At 53.8% G+C, this 19,935-nt stretch overlaps 1 protein-coding gene across 8 annotated transcripts in view; it reads left to right on the forward strand.

Moving 5' to 3' along the window:
* Arhgef2 (Rho/Rac guanine nucleotide exchange factor 2) overlaps positions 1-19,704 on the forward strand; it is a 33,025-nt gene extending 13,321 nt beyond the window's left edge. For 6 of the 8 annotated variants that reach the window (XM_026405002.2, XM_026405006.2, XM_026405004.2 and 3 more), the window contains 21 exons: positions 2,302-2,446; positions 4,500-4,567; positions 4,888-4,951; positions 5,594-5,723; positions 6,129-6,238; positions 6,377-6,523; positions 7,419-7,669; positions 7,865-7,990; positions 8,266-8,383; positions 8,557-8,805; positions 10,925-11,001; positions 11,570-11,739; positions 12,870-12,937; positions 14,689-14,889; positions 15,229-15,348; positions 15,484-15,551; positions 15,692-15,727; positions 15,932-15,982; positions 16,118-16,561; positions 17,271-17,454; positions 18,559-19,704. In XM_026405002.2, the coding sequence (XP_026260787.2) occupies positions 2,302-2,446; positions 4,500-4,567; positions 4,888-4,951; positions 5,594-5,723; positions 6,129-6,238; positions 6,377-6,523; positions 7,419-7,669; positions 7,865-7,990; positions 8,266-8,383; positions 8,557-8,805; positions 10,925-11,001; positions 11,570-11,739; positions 12,870-12,937; positions 14,689-14,889; positions 15,229-15,348; positions 15,484-15,551; positions 15,692-15,727; positions 15,932-15,982; positions 16,118-16,561; positions 17,271-17,454; positions 18,559-18,632 (2,901 nt within the window). In that variant the 3' untranslated portion in view covers positions 18,633-19,704. The remainder of the gene's footprint in view (positions 1-2,301; positions 2,447-4,499; positions 4,568-4,887; positions 4,952-5,593; positions 5,724-6,128; positions 6,239-6,376; positions 6,524-7,418; positions 7,670-7,864; positions 7,991-8,265; positions 8,384-8,556; positions 8,806-10,924; positions 11,002-11,569; positions 11,740-12,869; positions 12,938-14,688; positions 14,890-15,228; positions 15,349-15,483; positions 15,552-15,691; positions 15,728-15,931; positions 15,983-16,117; positions 16,562-17,270; positions 17,455-18,558) is intronic. The other 2 variants (XM_026405001.2, XM_026405000.2) reach the window with 2 other exon arrangements.
* The last annotated feature ends 231 nt before the right edge of the window (positions 19,705-19,935 follow it).

Below are 19,935 nucleotides of genomic sequence, written 5' to 3' on the forward strand. Positions count from 1 at the left end.
TGCACCACAGAGGAGGAGGCGGGAGGGAGGGACACCGAGGCCCTCACGTGGTCACATGGGGGCGGAGCTGAAGGAAGCCACCTAGGGAAGGAAGACAGGTGAAGGCGCAGAGGAGGAGACCTGAGCTGAGAGCTGAGGACCAGGAGATAGGAAGAGAAGGAAGGCCAGGCCAGCGGGCGCAGGTGGCTTGTGCCTGTAACCCCCGTGGCCAGCGAGGCCCTGGCAACTCAGCCGGACCCTGTCTCTAAATAAAACACAAAAAAGGGCTGGGGATGTGTCCAGAGGTCAAGCACCCCGGGTTCAATCAGGTACCAAAAACATGGATAAGCCAGAAGGAAAGAAACAAGTGTGGGGGTGGGGAGGTGCATGGGGGGGGACAAGGAATGGCCTCTGGGCCTGGGGCCCTGCTCATTGTCAGGTAACTGGCTGAGAAGAGGCTGGGAGGAGGATCTGGAGCCACCAGAGTGCCCTGGGCTCCAGGTCACCCCAGCCCCGTGCCCTCTGGCCCTATTTGTTGACTCAGCCCCTGTACTTCCCTTTTCTACCCCCTCTGCCCTGAGCACTGGTCTGCGTCTCTCCCCTCCCCCACCTCCTGCCAGTGGGACTGGAACCAGTCAGGGCCAGCCTCCTCAGGCCCAGGTTGAAGGCTCCCCACCAAGGTCCCCAACTTTGGGCTCATATCCTCGACCATCTGATCCTGCTTTTTTTTAACCTTTTTTCCTTCGTACTGGGGATTGAACCCAGGGGTGCTTAACCACTGAACTACCTCTACAGCCCCTTTTATTATTTTGAGACCGTGTCTCTCAGTTGCTGAGGCTGGTCTTGAACTTGTGATCCTGCTGCTTGAGCTACCCAGTTCCTGGGGTTACAGGCATGTGCCATCCTGGCTGGCTCTGGTGTTTGGTTTCTGCAAGGCAAAGGGAACTTGAAGGGAGTGGTTAGCTTCCCTTCCTGCTTTGTCCCCCGCTCTGGAGGACAGATCTAGAGACCTGAGGTGGGACTGAAGAAGGTTCTGGGATCAGTGGTCTCCCAGTCTTCTCACCTTCATAGGTGTTTTTTTTCCTTTTAAAAATATTTATTTATGTAAATAAATATTAAGATATTTATTTTTTTTAGTTTTAGGTGGACATATTATTTTGTTTTTATGTGGTGCTGAGGACGGAACCCAGTGCCTCACACATGCTAGGCGAGCCGCTACCACCGAGCCCCAGCCCCAGCCCCAGCCCCACCTTCATAGGCTTTTGAGGAAGCTCAGGGGCTTGAGGAAGGACAGAAAAGAAGTCAGAGAGAGTGACTTGACTCACAGGCCAGTGGGCAGCTGGAGAAGGAAGGCTGAGATGGGAAAGGCCCGCCTGAGGTTGGAGGGGCCATGTGGGGTGTGCCCCATCTCTGCAGAGAGCAGGGCTGGAAGGAGGGAGGTAGATGTCAGAAAGGACTTCTAGAATGAGGGAGACCTTTGGATTAGGAGCAGTTGGGAGCTCTTACAGGTCTCTGGAGTGTAATTTGAGAAGGATAAAGGTTAGGCTGCAGGGGGGGATTTTCTGCTGGGACAACCAAGCTAGCTGGCTGTTTCTGTCCTTAAAGGTCCCAGAGAGGAGGAGTGACCTGAGACCAAACCCAGGTTCCCCCTGCCTAGAGATTAGTGGGGGACACGCTGCCTCCCAGAGAGGGGGCAGCATGTGACCTTGACTAAGTGGGTAGAAGAGTTAAAGGTTTGGTATCCTGACCCCTGAGTTGGGGGTGGCCTCGGAGGCATTCTGTCCTTTCGGCCAATCTAATAAGGGGATCTCCTGCCCTCCCATCCCTGACACCCCCCTCCCGTGACTGCCACGGAGACAGCCGCTCCAACACCGGTTGTCATGGTTATGAGAGGAGCTCACTCCCATAGATTGGAAAGCGCTGGTGAGCTGGCACCCTCTGCTTCGCCCGCTCTCCCTCCGCTCTGCGCATCTCCCCCAGCACAGGGAAGGGAGTACAGCAGCCCGGGGGCGAGCAGAGCTGGGGCTGGGAGGTGGAGTGAGGACGCGGCGCTCCAGAGCAGGGAGATGAGTGGCAACAGGAGGCAACCCAGCCGCAGGGGCCAGGTGGGTCAGAGACCCCGAAACCCTCTCGGGACTGGCCACTCAGGGCCTGGTTACTCCTGGTCAGCCACCCTGAGCCCCTGGCAGTCCTGCTGTGGAGTTGGTGTCTTTGCAGCCTGCCCAGGCTGGCTTCTCTCCCTCACTGCCCTCAGCCTGTCTCTGACTCCAGGCCCCTGGCATCGTCCAACTTCACTTCCTGTGTCTCCTGCTCCTTCCACAGGCCCGGGAAAAGGAGAAGATGAAGGAAGCCAAGGATGCCCGCTATACCAACGGGCACCTCTTCACCACCATCACGGTTTCGGGCATGACCATGTGCTATGCCTGTAACAAGAGTATCACCGCCAAGGAAGCCCTCGTCTGCCCAAGTAAGTTATTTGGCCCCTGTCACTCAGACCTGGTGCCCACCGACCCTGTCTTCCCATCTGTCCTGTCTGCCCTGGATCCATACGGGGGACTTTCCCTTTCTGAACCCCCAGCTGGGCCCAAGTGCCGGGGCCAGATGCTTGCTCCCTTTCTCACCCTGAGGGTGGTGGCTGTTGGAATGTGGCATGAGCGGGTCTATTGGGGAATGTGATGAGGGGAGGCTGGGAGGACTCTGCTTGCAGCTGTCACCACTGGGTATCCCTCTCGCTCCTGAACAGCTGTGGAGGGTTAGGGGAAGTGATTGGCGAAGAAGCAAGAATGTGTCTGCATAGGGGGGTGAGAGAGGATCTGGCCCAGAAGCTACCAACCTTGCAGCTGGTTCCGCCCATCTTCCTGGGCAGAACTGGACATTCAGGGTCCCTTTGCCCTTCCTATCTATTGACTGTGGGTGGAGTCTGTGAAATCCCTGTTTCAAGGAGAGGGTGGGATGAGGTCCCCCCATCTGATCATCCAGATCAGTTTCCAATCTGAGAGACAGCGTAGGAAGCCAGCAGGGACGTGTGGAGGAGGGCAAGGGACTAGGGCACCCAGGCCTCACCGGGTCTGAGGGCAAACCTGATTTGGAGCATGGACAAGGAGTTCCTTCCTTCCCTGCGACTCCTATGTGGAGGGTTTCCACTTTACCCCTCCCCTGGTTCTCCCCAAATTTATGGCCCAGATGCCTCTGACTGGTACTGGCCAGCGTAGCAGAAGCACTGCCCCTCCAAATCCCCGTGGAACTGGGGGGAGAAGCCCCCAGAAAGAACCAGTGAGGTCTCCCCTCTACTTCCTCACTTGCTTGATTTAGAGTTAGGAGGGCGAGGAGGGAACCCCAATCTAGATCCCTCTAGGGACCTGACAAAATATCCAATCCGGAAGCTTGTTGCCAGGGGAACTGGGGAGGCGGGCAGCCCTATTTTGAGAGCAGGTGGAAAGCGGAGGTTCGATCCAGAGACACTAGGTGTTGGGGGTAGGAAAAGGGAGCTCCAGTGGGGGTGAGCACCGCGCAGCCCCACTGTCTGCCCCTGGGCCCCACCCTGTTGGCCTTGTATTTGTGGAAGTGAGCGTGGTGCTGGGTATTGTCTGAAGGAGTTAGCAGAGTTTCCGGTGGTGTTGGTGGGGGAGGGGAAGCTGGGGAGGCTGAGGATGAGGGCATTTGGGGCAGGGGATGGCAGTGGTCCTGCACTGGAGCTTGGCTACGCCTCCTCCCTTCTTTTCTCTCCTACCCCGTGGCAAGGTGGGGTGGGGGGTGCGGAGCAGCAGATGGAGTGTGGGAGCTGTGGGTTTGCCTTACATGGGGAATAGGACTCCCCAGGCCTGGCAGGGAGAAGGCAGGCTGACTGCAAGCCACAGAGGAGGCTGGCAGGCAGGGCAGGGCAGGGCAGGGACTTCCCCCCTGGATCCGTCCACCTTGGAGTTGCTTAGACCCGGCCAGAGTCTGTGGCATCCTTGTGGGACAACGGGAGGAGTCTGGTCTTTGAATTCAGGCCTGCTTCACCACCAGCAGGGGATTGAGCTTCTCCAGGACACGTTCCTCATTTGTAAAGTGAGGATAGTTGAGTCAGCCTCCAAGGATTGATGGGCTAGATTAAAGGTTGGGCATTTGCTCAGGGCATGTTACTGTCCCCCTCTGCCCTAGCTGCCTTGGTGCCATCTCCTGTTCTGTGGGAGTCCTGGCTCCCATCTGCCACTCTCCACCTCTTTTGCGCTTGAGCTCATCCCTGGCAGCATGACCCCTTCTCCCTCCTGTCCCGTCACGGCCATTTTTGGTTCAGGGTTGTCCATCTCTCCTGATTGCTTTATTTCATTTCACACCCAGACCCCCCTCTCCACTTCCTGCTTGAAGGAAAGGGCTGTGGGAGGGAGGGAGTGGGGTGTGGCAATGGTTGAGAAGTCTGGGAAGGGGGAGAGTGTCTGAGGACCATGTGGCTAGGGGGCCTTGGGTGTCTGCATGTGGGTGTGTCCCCTCCTGTACCACCTGGCCCTCCCTTCACCCTCTCTACCCCACCCTCCCAGCCTGCAATGTGACTATCCACAACCGCTGTAAAGACACCCTCGCCAACTGTACCAAGGTCAAGCAGAAGGTGAGACGGCAGGGAGGGCAGAGGGCTGGGGGAGAGGGCAGGAAGCGTGGTGACCTCAAGCCTTTTCCATTCATCCCCTGCCACCTCCTCCACACCACAGGGCAACCCAGAACCTGACCCCCGGCCCTGGGTCCCCTGAGTGGCCAGGCCTATGGCTCTAGACACAGCCCCACAGAATTGGAGTTATGGCAGCCATCCCATGCCCTTAACCACAGTGCCAGCTTTCTCCTGAGGGGCCAGCTGCCCAGCTCCTACCCCAGGCCTGGGGGGGATCCTTGGGTGACAGCTGTTCCTGGTGTCTCTTTCGCTCTGTCTCACAGCAACAGAAAGCCGCCCTGCTGAAGAACAACACTGCCTTGCAGTCTGTTTCCCTTCGCAGTAAGAGTGAGTAGTGGGGAGTGTGGGGGCTCCCTTGAGACCCTGGACCTCGGGCAGCTCAGTCCACAGGCTCTGCTGCCCCCCTGAGGTCATTCCCAGGCACAGCACCTTCCTCTCCTTAGTGGAGGCAGCTAGTGGGGCTTAGGGATGACACAAGTTCCTGGGTTTAGGGGCAGAACGGGAGAGACCCAATGTGATAAGCCGTGGGGTGGTTGGTCACCTGAGTTGGCCGCGTCCTTTGTTGTTTTGTCAGTTGTATACACGACATTTGGGGGGGTGTTGGCAGTGGCTGTCGAGTGTCCGTTCTGACAGCTTTGGTATGACAGAAAGAACATGATGCTCAGGCAGGAAGAGCAGAGCCCTTGTCCCTACTCGCCATCCCTGGGTCACCCTGGACAGGTCTTTCTGCTTTCCTGAGCTTCAGTGTGCTCTCAGGCTGTTTGGGGGAGGAGATGTGTCACCGACACGTGAACACTGGAGGATGGAGTAAATGGATAGTGGCATTGTTGTCACTTGTGACCATCTCTCTTGTACGAAAGGGAAGGCGGGAGAGGACACTTCCTTTCCAGTGAGGAGGAGCCTAGGAGCTCCGAATCCTGGGAGGGCACCAGCGTTTGGAATTGCCCGCTCACCGTGTCTCCCCAACAGCAGCCACCCGAGAGCGGCCCTCCTCAGCCATCTACCCCGCTGACAGCTTCCGGCAGTCCCTCCTGGGCTCCCGCCGTGGCCGCTCGTCCTTGTCTTTAGCCAAGAGTGTCTCCACCACCAACATTGCTGGGTGAGCCTTTATTTGGGGAAGGGGAGCTAGGCAGCACAGAGTAGGGAGCCCTAGGGAGCCGAGAGGGTCTTCCGTCCCTGAGTTCAGAATTGGAGACAGAACCAGGTGGTGGGGTGGTGCACGCCTGTGATCCCGGCGACTCAGGGGGGACTGAGGCAGGAGGATTGAAAGTTGCAGGCCAGCCCTGGGTAACTTAGCAAGACCCTGCATCAGAATAAAAAAACAAGAGGTGCTGAGGATGCAGTTCAGCAGTAGAGTACTGCCGGGCTCAATCCCAGCACTGCCACAAAAATAGGAGTAAGGAGAACACAGGTGACCGCCTCTCACATCCCACCTTGGGTCCCCGCCGGGGAAGGGCTCTTTGGCCTGAGTGGGGGTGATGCAGACAGCCTCCACTCCCTTCAGACATTTCAATGATGAGACGCCCCTGGGGCTGCGTCGGATCCTCTCTCAGTCTACAGACTCGCTCAACATGCGGAACCGAACCCTGTCGGTGGAGTCCCTCATTGATGAAGGTGAGTGTGGCCAGGGCCTGGGGCTGACCCGGGGAAGACGAAGAGGGGATGGAGATGAGTGGCTGGTGGAAGCACCTGGGAGGGCCCAGGACCCACTGAAGAGGGTCTGACTGAGTTGCCGCCCCCACTGGGGTCCAGGTGCAGAGGTGATCTACAATGAGCTGATGAGCGACTTTGAAATGGATGAGAAGGACTTTGCGGCTGATTCCTGGAGCCTTGCTGTGGATAGCAGCTTCCTGCAGCAGCACAAGAAGGAGGTGATGAAGCAGCAGGACGTCATCTACGGTGAGCACGCCACCCTGCCTTCCTCCTCCTTCACCAGGTCCCGTTTCTCTGTGTCCTACTTTCTGCCATCTCCCGCCTCTTTCGACCTTTGCCTCCTAACCTTTGCCTCCACGACCCTGCTTGTTATCAGGTTTCCCTCTGGGCCTCTACCTCTCGGTTCTATGGCGAAGGTCCCATCTTTTTTTTTTTGGTACCAAAGATTGGATTCAGGGGCACTTGCGTATAACCCCTGAGCTACATCTCCAGCCATTTTTTTCTTAATGTTTTATTTTGAGACAGGGTCTTGCTAAGTTGCTTAAGGTCTCACTAAATTGCTGAGGCTGGCTTTGAACTTGTAATCCTCCAGCCTCAGCCTCCCAAGTCACTGGAATTAAAGGTGTATGCCACCATGCCTGGCTCCAAGGCTCCACCTTTATTTTTTCTTCAATTCAGTCCCCATTCTGTATCTTTTCCATACCCAACACTGTGCTGGGGACTCCAGACATTTCTAATGGTGCACACCTATAATCCCAGTGACTGAGAGGCTGAGGTGGAAGGACTATAAGTTCAAGCCAGCCTTGGCAACTTAGTGTCTCAAAATAAAAAATGAAAAGGGCTGAGGTTGGGGGCTGGGGCTGTAGCTCAGTGGTAGAGCACTTGCCTCATAGGAGTGAGGCCCTGGGTTCGATCCTCAGCACCACATAAAATAAATAAATAGATGGATAGATAGATAGATAAAGAGGAGGGGCGCTGGGGTTGTACCTCAGTGGTAGAGCACCCTGGTTAATCCTCAGTACCAAAAATATTATCTAAGATCACAGTAATGGAGATATTAACCTGGAAGGGACCAACCTAGGGCCCCACAAATCATGGCCAAGCCAGAGCAGAAAACCAAGCGTACCATTGTCCCCCACAGAGCTGATTCAGACGGAGCTGCACCATGTGAGGACGCTGAAGATCATGACCCGCCTCTTCCGCACGGGGATGCTGGAAGAGCTGCAGTTGGAGCCAGGAGTTGTGCAGGGCCTGTTCCCCTGTGTGGATGAGCTCAGTGACATCCATACACGCTTCCTCAGCCAGCTGTTAGAACGCCGACGGCAGGCTCTGTGCCCTGGCAGCTCCCGGAACTTCGTCATCCATCGCTTGGGTGACCTGCTCATCAGCCAGGTGGGCGAGGCAGGAGCCCTGGGCAGTGTTCATGGAGGTGTGACTGGGGGTGGGGTGGGCTTGTTTCTTGCCTACAACAGAACTTTAGCTGGAGGGCAAGAAGCCAGCCTGTTGGCAGGAGGCCCGAGGCGGGTCCAGGGGATAAGCTGTGACTTTGGGGGAAATGCTGAGCTAGCCTCATTCCCCGACCTCTAGTTCTCAGGTCCCAGTGCGGAGCAGATGCGGAAGACCTACGCAGAGTTCTGCAGCCGGCACACCAAGGCCTTAAAGCTCTATAAGGAGCTGTATGCCCGAGACAAACGCTTCCAGCAGTTCATCCGGGTGAGCAATCCTCCCTAGGACCTGTGCTCAGGCCACCTGTCCTGGTCCAGACCATTCATGGGCTCGCCATTTATGGACCTGTCCACTCCTGGGTCCGATCAACAGTCACCCCTCATGGTGGCAGAGCACTTTGTGCTAGCTCCCCACATACTTCTCACACCTTATCAGATTGGTTCTGACCACAGATGCGTGGTGCTGGTACCCACTTGTCCAGCACTGTCACCTAGTATGAGGTAAATGGCCAATGACCCCAAGCCCCGCCCCTTCCCTTTCAGAAAGTGACCCGTTCAGCTGTGCTGAAGCGGCACGGGGTCCAGGAGTGCATTCTCCTGGTGACTCAGCGCATCACCAAGTACCCAGTGCTCATCAACCGCATCCTACAGCACTCCCATGGTGAGCGGGACTCGCAGGTGTGGGTAGAGAGGGTGCTTACGATGAGCAAAGGCTCCGGTGGCCCTACAAGGCGTGGGACCCTGGGCAGCCTCCAGGTAGAATCCAGACCCCTGGGAGTTGGGGCTGGAGTGCAGCCAGGTGTGCCATGCCCTACGCCCACCCTCTGGCACCAGGGGCTGAGGAGGAGCGCCAGGACCTAACAGCGGCACTGGGGCTGGTGAAGGAGTTGCTGTCCAACGTGGACCAGGATGTGCACGAGCTAGAGAAAGGGGCCCGTCTGCAGGAGATCTACAACCGCATGGACCCTCGGGCCCAGGCCCCGGTGCCTGGCAAGGGGCCCTTTGGCCGAGAGGAACTTCTACGGCGCAAGCTCATCCATGATGGCTGCCTGCTTTGGAAGACAGCAACCGGGCGCTTCAAAGGTCAGTAACCTGACCCAGCAAGAGTCCAGCCTCGGAGGGTGGGAGATGTACCCTCCTTGAGGACCCTGTTGTGCAGTCCTGACACAGGGGCGAGTCTCAGTGGGAGGAAAAGACATGGTGTCTGTTGTAGCAAAAGTCTCCATTGCACATTGAACATGATGGACAGGACAGGGACTTGTCGGTACGGATTTATTTCTATGGTCCTTGCGTGCTCAGAGAGCCACCAGCTCTATTTATTTATTTACTTGGTGCTACTTGGGATTGAACCCAGGGCCTCACACACGCTAGGCCAGTGTCTTGTCGCTGAGTTACAGACCTGGCCCACGAGCCGTCAGTGTTGGTGAAGAAGACATGGAAGCACTCAGAGCAGAAGACAAGGTCAGGGCGGTTGATTGCCCCTCCTGGAATCCCAGCCACCAGAGCTCTGGGAATGCAACCAGGGAAGTCCCAGAGGGAGGCACTGAGCCCAGGGAGGGACAGGCAGGGCAGAGGAGGGGGCCATGTTGGAGGGCAGCGCGCACTTTCCCAGGAGTACTTTCCAGAATTGGTCGTACCTGCAAGCCTTTCCTAACTAAGTCAGGGCCAGCAGAGGGCGAGCCTCGGTTCTGAGGGCGAGGAATGGGGGCTACCGTAATGTGGTACCTGAGGCTGGAGGCTGCCTGGGCTTCTCTATGGAGGTCATGAAACCCTCCTCCCCAGGCCTGGATATTGTCAGTCTTCACCAGCTTTTCCCTCCATCTCTTTCTCCTTCCCATCCCTCCCACGCAGCAGCTAAGAATATAAAGCAGGGGGGGGTAAAAATAGCAAGGCTGGAGAGCTCTATTTCTGAAGCATTTAGCAAAAACCCTCCTCTTCTGTGTGCCCACAGTTTAGTAAGATCCCCAAGGGCAAAGGGTGAGTATGTGACACCACGTGTCACAGAATTGACCTTCCTCTCCCCCTCCGCCTTCCAGTGCAGGCCCACAAAGGATCTGAGAGCCTGGGGGTGGGCAGGAAGGGAGATGAAGCGGATCCTGCTGGGATCCAAGGAGATGGGGTTGTTCAGAGACAGACGGGGAGGCTGGCCTTTCAGTCCTGCTTTAGTGGAAAGAAACTAACTTTCTTCCTCCCTGCTGAGCGCAGAGTGGGAAGTGGGAATATGTTAGGGTAGGGGGAATTTAGGTCAGACACCTAAAAAGATCTTAACACTAGGTAGATGTTACACTTAAAGTCTGAAAGGAAGAAAAAAACCCAAAACAGCCCCTCTTGTTCTGGGAATCTTGTGACTCACAAAAATCTTGGACCAGGTGCGCCACTCTGATTCAGGAGTCTGGGGCAGAAGGATCAAAAGTTTGAGGCTAGCTTCAGCAACCTAGGAAGACCCTGTCTGAAAATTAAAAAAAAAAAAAAAAAAATTCCAAAAAAGGCTGAGGATCAGGGGCTGGGGATATAGCTCAGTTGGTAGAGTGCTTGCCTTGCATGCACAGGCCCTGGGTTTAATCCCCAACCCCACAGAAAAAGGGTGGGGCTGGGGATGTAGCCCAGTGGTAGAGCGCCCCTGGATCAATCCCCAGCACAAAAAAAAAAAAAAAAAAAAAAACCATCTTGGGCCTCTTGGGAGGTGGCAGCACACGCCTGCAGTGTCAACTACTAGGGAGGCTGAAGCAAGAGGACCACTTGAGTCCAGGGGTTTGAGACTGGGATGCGAGACCCACAGAAAAGAAAAAAAGAAGTAAAAATAAAACCAAAAAATTTTAGACCATTTCACCCAGAAAAATACATGTGTGTCTATTAATATGTAAAAACTTCAGAGGGTTTCTAGAGCCCTGAAGTAGTGGCTACCCTAGGGGCCTGTAGACCCTGGGCTCAGAAACCTGAGTAAAGGCACTGTGACCCCCTGGTCTCTACCGGCCCCCAAAGCGTTTCCTCTGGGGCATCTTTCTTTGCCCCTCCCTCTCTATGCTCCCAAAATGGGGAGGTAGGAAGTCTTGAGAAGGTGGGATAAGTGACCAGAGGGAAGAGAGCAGGGTGAGGGGTTGGAAGTTCCTGCTGACAGGGTGGGCCTGGTCCCTGGGATCGAGGGCAGCACCTGTCAGACCCTTTAGTGCTGACTGTTTCTCTGCCTTCATTCCCCAACCAGATGTGCTGATGCTGCTGATGACGGATGTGCTGCTATTTCTCCAGGAGAAGGACCAGAAGTACATCTTTCCTGCCCTGGTGAGACACCTTCTGCTTGCTACCATGGATTGAAGCCAGGGGCCCTCAACCACTGAGCCACATCCCCAATTTATTTTCTATTTTGAGACAGGGTCCCGATAAATTGTTTAGGGCCTCACAAAGCTGCTGAGGCTGGACTCTAACCTGTTATCCTCTTGCCTCGGCCTCCTGAGTCGCTGTGATTATTGGCATGTGCCACCATGCCCAGTTCATTCTTCTTTCCTTTTTTTTTTTTAGGTGGAGGGTTCCAGGGATTGAACCAGGGGGTGCTTCACCACTGAGCCACATTTCCAGCCTTTTTAAAATATATTTTATTTAGAGACAGGGTCTGGCTAAGTTGCTGAGACTGGTCTTGAACCTGTGATTCTCCTGTCTCAGCCCCCGAGCCCATGCGTTTACAGGCATGCGCCATTGCTCCTAGCTCTAAGTTTTTCCTAGATGGCACTGGAGCCTGGCCTCTTGACTTGATTTGTAGGAGGTCTTCCTCAATCCTTGGGGCATTCTTGGGTTGAAGATCCAAGCACCTCAGAATTCCTAATCCTAATCCTTCCTCTCCACCGACTGGCAGGACAAGCCCTCAGTGGTGTCGCTGCAGAATCTGATAGTGCGGGACATCGCCAACCAGGAAAAAGGGATGTTCCTGATCAGCGCGGCCCCACCCGAGATGTATGAGGTGCATACAGCGTCCCGGGATGACCGGAGCACCTGGATCCGTGTCATTCAGCAGAGTGTGCGCGTGTGAGTGTTGCTTGCTACCTGTATGTGCGTATGGACTCTCCCACAGCCTTGGGTCCCAGGCCATGGTGCTGAGGACAGAACCAGCATTCAGAAGCGGAGGCAGAGACGTGGGGAGAGACAAGGTGGGCCAGAAAAGAAAGGTCCCCTATGATCTTTATATCCTGTCGTCATATTTTATATGCTGACAAGGCCAGCCACCCTTCAGATGCAGCACGAGCTGACAAGAGACGCAGGCTCAGAGCTGCCACGGGGGACACCTGCCGGCCAGCAGGACGGTTCCACTTGGTGTGCAGGCACAGGGATGTGATTTGGATCATATTGCGATTTACTTTTATTTTCTAAAAACGAATGAAACAGGAGAACGTTGATGCTAGAGAGAAGACTCAAAATCATAGACGCAAGAAGGAAACTGGTGGATGTGCTAAAGCAGCAAATCTCCAGGACACACGCTAGATTTGAGGAGTCAACTGCATGTTTGATTGTGATGGAAAAAGAAGTCAAAGCACAGTGCAAGGTTGAGATTGAGTTCTTGAGCCAGGTGTGGTGGTGCCTGCCCATAATCCCAGCAACTTGGGAGGCTGAGGAAGGAGGATCACAAGTTTGAGACCACTCTGGTCAACTTAGCAACAGTCCTGTCTCAAAATAAAAATCAAAAGGGCTGGGGATGTAGCTCAGTAGTAGAGCACTTGGGCTCAATCTGCTATTGAAGAAAAGAAAATTACAACAAAGAATTCTGAAGTATTTTGCTCATTTTTTCACATGCTAGAACCTGAGCTACACCCCTAGACAGGATTTTTATAATCTTTATGTCCTTCAAACACAGTCAGTGAAAAGAGAAGGAGAGGTCAAAAATGAGTGACATCTGGCTAGGCTGGGGCTTAGTGGTGGAGCGCTCACCTAGCATGCATGAGGGCCTGGGTCGATCCTCAGCACCACATAAAAATAAAGATATTGTGTCCACCTAACACTAAAAAGTAATATTAAAAAAAAAAAAAAGGAGTGCCATCAGAGCATGAACTGAAGATGAAGAGCCTGACTAGACGAGGGGAGTGTGGGAAGTGAGGGAAGGCCGACACCGGGTTTGTGACCTAGTGTCTTCCTAAACCCTGTCCAACCTGTGACCCCTCCAGATGCCCATCCCGGGAGGACTTCCCCCTGATTGAGACGGAGGATGAGGCATACCTACGGCGGATCAAGAGTAAGTCCCCCTGGGGCTGAGGTTGTAGCTTAGTGGTAGAGTGCTTGTTTGACATGTGTGAGGCACTGGGTTTGATTCTTAGCACCCATAAAAATGAGAAAATAAATTTACATTTTATTTACAACTTAAAAAAATGTATACGTATAGGGAACTTGTCACATGATGATTTATGACATATCCACACAACGGAATACTACGCAACTATTAAAAGATGAGATAGCTCCATGAGGGCTGGTATAGATCTAAAACCAAACACATTAAGTGAAGAAAGCAAAATTTTAAACAATGTAAAGTGTATGCTACACTTAGTTTAAAAGTAATGTGGAGAGGCCAGGGTTGTGCCTCAGGGGTAGAGTGCTTGCCTAGCATGCGTGAGGCACTGGGTTCAATCCCCTGCACCACATAAAAATAAACAAATAAAATAAAGGTATTGTGTCCAACTACAACTAAAAAAAATATTAAAAAAGAAGAAGAAGAAAGTAATGTGCTAGCTAGTGCAGAGGCTCATACCTGTAATCCTAGCAACTAGGGAGGCTGAGGCAGGAGAATTGCAAGTTCAAGGCCTTAAGCAATTAAGTGAGACCCTGTCTCAAAATAAAACATTAAAAGGGCTGAGGATGTGGCTCAGTAGTTAAGTGCCCCTGGGTTAATCCTTAGTACCCCATACACATTTACAAAATGTGGATAGATATAATTACATACATGTTGTCTGTGTGTATGTGTGTGATATTACTAGAAAGATATTACTGTGGCTGTGTCTGGAACAGGAAATTAGGAAGACCAGGGTTGGGCAAGGAACTTACTTTTTTATCATAGAGCCTTAATATTGGTTAGGGTATATGTGACCTAACTGCTATACAGAAATACCAACAAAAGTCCCCTTTTTAAAAAGTAGATTATTTCTTGGCTAGACACAGTGCCACCTGCCTGTGATCCCAACAACTCAATAATAAGCTGCGGCAGGAGGATTGCAAGTTTAAGGCCAGCTTCAGCAACTTAGTAAGACCCTGTCTCGAAATAAAAAGGGTTATGGGCTGGGGATGTGGCTCAAGCGGTAGCGCACTCGCCTGGCATGCGTGCGGCCCAGGTTCGATCCTCAGCACCACATACAAACAAAGATGTTGTGTCTGCCAAAAAACTAAAAAATAAATATTAAAAAAAAGTTTAAAAAATAAAAGAAATAAAAAGGATTAGGGATATTACTCAGTGGTGAAGTGCCCCTGGATTCAATCTCTGGTACCCCAAAAACCAGAAATGTAGATTATTCCTATTTAAGAGTCCAAGAGTAAGAAGTGTAAGATAGTGTTACAGCTCTGCCATCTTCAACTTTCATCTCTACATCCAAAGTGGCTTCTTCAGCTCCACCATCACATCTGCATCCCACTAGCAGGGAAGAATAAAGGAGGGGCTGGATTGTGGCCTAGTGGTAGGGTGCTTGTCTAGCATGTGTGAGGGCACTGGGTTCAATCCTCACCACCACATAAAAATAAATAAAATAGCCTGCCCGGTGGCGTACCCCTGTATTCCCAGCGGCTCAGGAGGCTGAGGCAGGAGGATCATGAGTTCAAAGCCAGTCTCAGCAAAAGCCAGGCGCTAAGCCACTCAGTGAGACCTTGTCTCAAAATATAAAACAGGGCTGGGGGTGTGGCTCAGAGGTTGAGCACCCAAAGTGAAGTCCTGCCACTCCACCGAGCCCTCCACTGGCTCTCCTGGGCCCTGGCCCCGGGTGCTCATCTGTTCCTTATCTGCAGTGGAGCTGCAGCAGAAGGACCGCGCGCTGGTGGAGCTGCTGCAGGAGAAGGTCGGGCTGTTTGCTGAGATGACCCACTTCCAGGCAGAAGAAGACAGTGGCAGTGGAATGTCCCTGCCCACCCTGCCCAGGGGCCTTTTCCGCTCTGAGTCCCTGGAATCCCCCCGCGGCGAGCGGCTGCTGCAGGATGCTATCCGTGAGGGTGAGGGGGCTCTGGGGGAGATCAGCTTGTGTGCTCACCGTCAGAATATGGACACTTGGCTAGATCTGGGTACACACAGGCGGAGGTGTACCCCACAGAGTGTGGCCCGAGTGCCCGTCCTGTGCCAGTTGGCGGGTGGGTTGCTGACACCTCTCCCACTGCACTTGCTCCTGCTCCCCACTGGGCTTCTTCTAGGCCCTTTGTCTCCTGTGGGATTGTGGGTTAAACCCCACTGTCCTGGAGGGGTCTGGCTTGGGTGGCTTGTGTGTCTGTCGGGTGAATGGTACACCTCAGAGCGGTCTGTCATTCCTGTCCTTAACCTACTCCTCTTTCCCTCAGTGGAGGGCTTGAAAGACCTCCTGGTGGGGCCTGGAGTGGAGCTGCTCCTGACACCCCGAGAGTCAGCCCTGCCCTTGGAACCGGACAGCGGTGGTAACACGAGTCCTGGGGTTACTGCCAGTGAGTGCCAAGGCAGGGGACCCATGCAGTATGTGGGAGGAGCTGAAAAGACTGTGGGAGGGGCAGTGCCAGGGATGGAGCTGGTCCGTGCCCTGGGAAACTGAGCTCAGCCCATCCTTTTCCACCTCTCAACAGACGGGGAGGCCAGAACCTTCAATGGTTCCATTGAACTCTGCAGAGCCGACTCCGACTCCAGCCAGAAGGTGGGTCCTTGAGATTCCAGGATGTGGCTGGAGGTTGGGCAGGGGATAGCAGACCAGTGGGTGCTCGGCACAGAGTTCTCAGGGGCAGGCACCAGGGACTTGGGGGTCTGCTGACTCCCCACCCTTGCCCATTTCTGCAGGATCGAAATGGAAACCAGCTGAGATCCCCCCAAGAGGTGAGGCGGGAACTTGATAGCACAGGAGCCTGATGGGGGGGCGGTATTCTCAGCCTGAAAAACCCCAATTTGGAGTGGTGCGGGGGACAGCATGTGGACTTCGGAGTGTCTCCTGTTGTCCCCACACCCACTCTTGTTCAACTTCTGGGCAGTTCTCCCGTCCTGAAGCTTGGGCACTGTTCCCACCCTCTCCTCTGTCCTCAGGAGGCGTTACAGCGGGTGGTCAATCTCTACGGACTTCTGCATGGCCTGCAGGTCAGTGGGCGAGGACCGCCTCCGGGCCGGAGACCGTGGAATGAGCACAGTCGTCCTAACAGGGCTGGAGGCTGAGGGCCAGGGGTCCGGGAACCAGGGTGTCTGACATACCCTTCTGTCCCTGTCCTACCCCAGGCTGCTGTGGCCCAGCAGGACACTCTGATGGAAGCCCGATTCCCCGAGGGCCCTGAGCGGCGGGATAAGCTGGCCCGAGCCAACTCTCGGGATGGGGAGGCTGGCAGGGTGGCGGCCGCCCCCGTGGCCCCCGACAAGCAAGCCACCGAGCTGGCGCTGCTGCAGCGGCAACACGCGCTGCTGCAGGAGGAGCTGCGGCGCTGTCGGCGGCTGGGCGAGGAGCGGGCCACCGAGGCGGGCAGCCTGGAGGCGCGGCTCCGCGAGAGCGAGCAGGCCCGCGCGCTGCTGGAGCGCGAGGCCGAGGAGGCCCGCAGGCAGCTGGCCGCTCTGGGCCAGACCGAGCCGCTCCCTGCCGAGGCGCCCTGGGCGCGCCGGCCTCTGGATCCGCGCAGGCGCAGCCTCCCCGCTGGCGACGCCCTGTACTTGAGCTTCACGCCCCCTCAGGTAGGGCCGCCTAGAGTGGTAACCCGGCCTCAGGTGACAGAGGGCCCCCCACAATGAAATCAAGCAGCAGCCTGGAAGAATACTAAGATTTTGGTTGGAGCTGGGTGCTTGGGGTGGCCACAGGCCTGTAGTCTCGGCCTCCAGAGTCTGAGGCAGGAGGATCCCAAGTTTGAAGCCAGCCTCAGAACTTAGGGAGACCCTGCCTCAAATTATTAAAAAATGGATCTCAGTGACGGAGTGCCTCTGGCTTCAGTCCCCAGTACTGTCCAAAAAAAGATTGGTTAGAAAACAAAGAAGTATGGGCTGGGGATGTGGCTCAGCGGTAGCGCGCTCGCCTGGCGTGCGTGCGGCCCGGGTTCGATCCTCAGCACCACATACCAACAAAGATGTTGTGTCTGCCGAGAACTAAAGAATAAATATTAAAAATTCTCTCTCTCTCTCTCTCCTCTCTCACTCTCTCTTTAAAAAAAAAAAAAAAAAAATTCAAAAAAAAAAAAAAAGAAAACAAAGAAGTGTCCCCAGGTACAGGGATGGGTGCTGAAGGAAAATGACCTGGATGGCCACAAGAAAAGAGATCAGTTGGTGGGGAGGCTACCCCAGGGAGTCACTGTTGAGAAGGAGTGGGTTTTGGACACCCGGCCCCCAGGGAGGCAGAGCCTGCAGTCCCCACACTGTCCAGCCCGCTGTAGTTTCTGCCCGCTTTCCACAGCCCAGCCGGGGACATGACCGCCTGGATCTGCCCGTGACTGTTCGCTCTGTCCACCGACCCTTTGAGGACCGCGAGAGGCAGGAGCTGGGTAGCCCAGAAGAGCGGCTGCAAGACAGCAGTGACCCTGACACTGGCAGTGAGGAGGAAGGCAGCAGCCGTCTGTCCCCACCCCACAGTCCACGAGGTGAGACCCTGGGGGATCTGCAGTGGAGGTGAGCTGCAGCTCTTGGGCTGTGGCTTCCAGGTGGGTGCTAACTGACCACCCAGGTCCTGGAATCAAACCCAGGGGCACTGAACTACTGAGCCACCCTTTTTATTTTTTATCTTGAGATAGGATCTCACTAAGTTGCTGAGGCTGGTTTTGAACTTGCAGCCCTCTTGCCTTAGGCTCCCAAACCTCTGAAATTATAGGAATGTGCCAGCAAGCCAGGCCACAGTAACTCTTGAGAGGGACAGATATTTTGCCTAATAAGGAGTGGTTGGTGACTCCCAACTTTTTCAAGAAGAAATAGATTTTTTATTACTTTTTGCAATGTGGGGAATCAAACCCAGGTCCCTTGTGTGAGCTAGGCAAGTGCTCTACCACTGAGCCATACTCCCAGCCCATGAAAATAGAGCTTCAAAGTAATAAACAATTACCGAGTGGTTGGGCACAGTGGTGTGTGCCTGTAATCCCAGCAGCTCGGGAGGCTGAGGCAGGAGGATTGCGAGTTCAAAGCCAGCCTCAGGGGGCTGGGGATGTGGCTCAAGCGGTAGCGCGCTCGCCTGGCATGCGTGCTGCCCAGGTTCGATCCTCAGCACCACATACAAAGAAGGATGTTGTGTTCGCCGAAAACTAAAAAATAAATAAATATTAAAAAATTCTCTCTCTCTTTGAAAAAAAAAAAAAAGCCAGCCTCAGCAATTTAGCAAGGCCCTAAGCAACACAGAAAGAGCCCGTCTCGAAATGAAATACAAAAAAGGGATGGAGACATGCCCCTGACTTCAATCCCTGGTAACACTCACACACCCAAAAGCAAATTGATTTCAGAGATCTCCGAGTTCTAAAAGTTGGTTCAGGAAATACAAAGTAACTAGCTAGATTATAATTTCATATTATAATTCTAAGTGTTTTGTATTTTATTGATCAAATTGTATATCTATGTATTTAGGAAGTATACCAAGTATCTAGGTGTCATCCTCCATAGCGCTCAGAGTCCCCCAACCCTCAGGTGGGAAGGCTTTGGTGTAGGGGACAGTTCCTCATAGGAGACTCAGCTCGCTCACTGTTTTACTCTGTCCTCTGCAGACTTCACCCGAATGCAGGACATCCCGGAGGAGATAGAGAGCCGCGATGGGGAGCCTGTGGCTTCAGAGAGCTAAGGGTTCCCTCTCCCTGTGCTGCACCCCACTGAAGAACATTACTGAGGGGGGCAAACCTTGGTGACTCCAATCTGCTAATGATGAGGGAACGTTTGAAAGAACTGCTGATCGTCCTTGCCAGCTCTTGGAATCCTTGGATACCTGGGGCCATTTAGCAAGCCAGGGGGTTTAGGCCACGGTATCCCCTTGGTGGCATCCAAAAGCTACACCACAGATGCCAATTTTTCATGCCTTCTTCCCTCTACTTTAGGAAAATTTATTTATTTATTGTTTATTAGTTATGGGGGGAGAGGGGCGATTTAAAGGACCAGGGACATGGGAACCAAGCCATAGGGATCAGGGGGCCTTGTCCTTTAACACTACTGGGGTGTATTCAGGGTTAGCCATGCGCTGACAGGTTCTGGCCCTGACATCCTTCCCCAGCAACACACATCTTCAACAAGAGGCTACAACCACAGGACCCTACTGCCCCTTTAAGGAGGGCTGAGGGCAGGGCCATACCCCTCTCCCTGCCCCCCTCCACCTCTTACTACTGCTCTCTCCATCCTCCAGGAAACCCAGGGAGAGAAGACCTGGCTTCCTAGAGTTGGTGGCATAGAAGTTAGGGCGGCCATAATGGTTTATTGGGGGTGAGGGAAAAAACCCACAGGGACCAGAATGTTTTACTCTTCTTTTCTTTTCTTTTTTGTACCAAAGCCAACTGCACGTGTTTTATACTTTTAAGAGAAGATTGTAGGCAGTAGAGATCGTAGCCTTCTATTTCCAACTCTGAGCTTGAGGGAAGAATGGGGAGAGTGACCTCTCCCTTCATCTAGAGTAATGGCGCTCCTATCTGACCCTCTTTATCAGCCATTTGGAAGAAGTTCTAGGGTGGGTTAGGGAAGCTGTATGAATCCTGACTTCATCTCCCACCTCAGTAACCATAACCTGAAACCTCAGCGTGAATTTGGGGGGTTTTCAGTGGACTCCCCCAGTGCCCACCAGCTCCAACCATTTTTCTGCCAATATGATTGTTAAAAAAAAAAAAAGAAAGAAAAAGATCAAGCAGGGAAAATTAAAGACTGAAAACCCATGAAGTGCTGTCTTGTAATATCTGCTAGTTCTGAGGGTGATGGTGAGAGAGCAAGCAGGAGTGACCCAGATTCCTCTCTGGGTCTCGTGGTCTCACCAGAAGGGCCCTCTGCCTCACTGCAGAGAAGGGGCACTAATGAATGAAGCCATACAGATCTTTAAAATGAACAGTTGTTCTGGACATGGTGGCACATGCCTGTAATCTCAGCTACTCAGGAGGCTAAGGCAGGAG

This window comes from Urocitellus parryii, chromosome 11 (assembly GCF_045843805.1).
Source record: "Urocitellus parryii isolate mUroPar1 chromosome 11, mUroPar1.hap1, whole genome shotgun sequence".
NCBI lineage: Eukaryota > Metazoa > Chordata > Mammalia > Rodentia > Sciuridae > Urocitellus > Urocitellus parryii.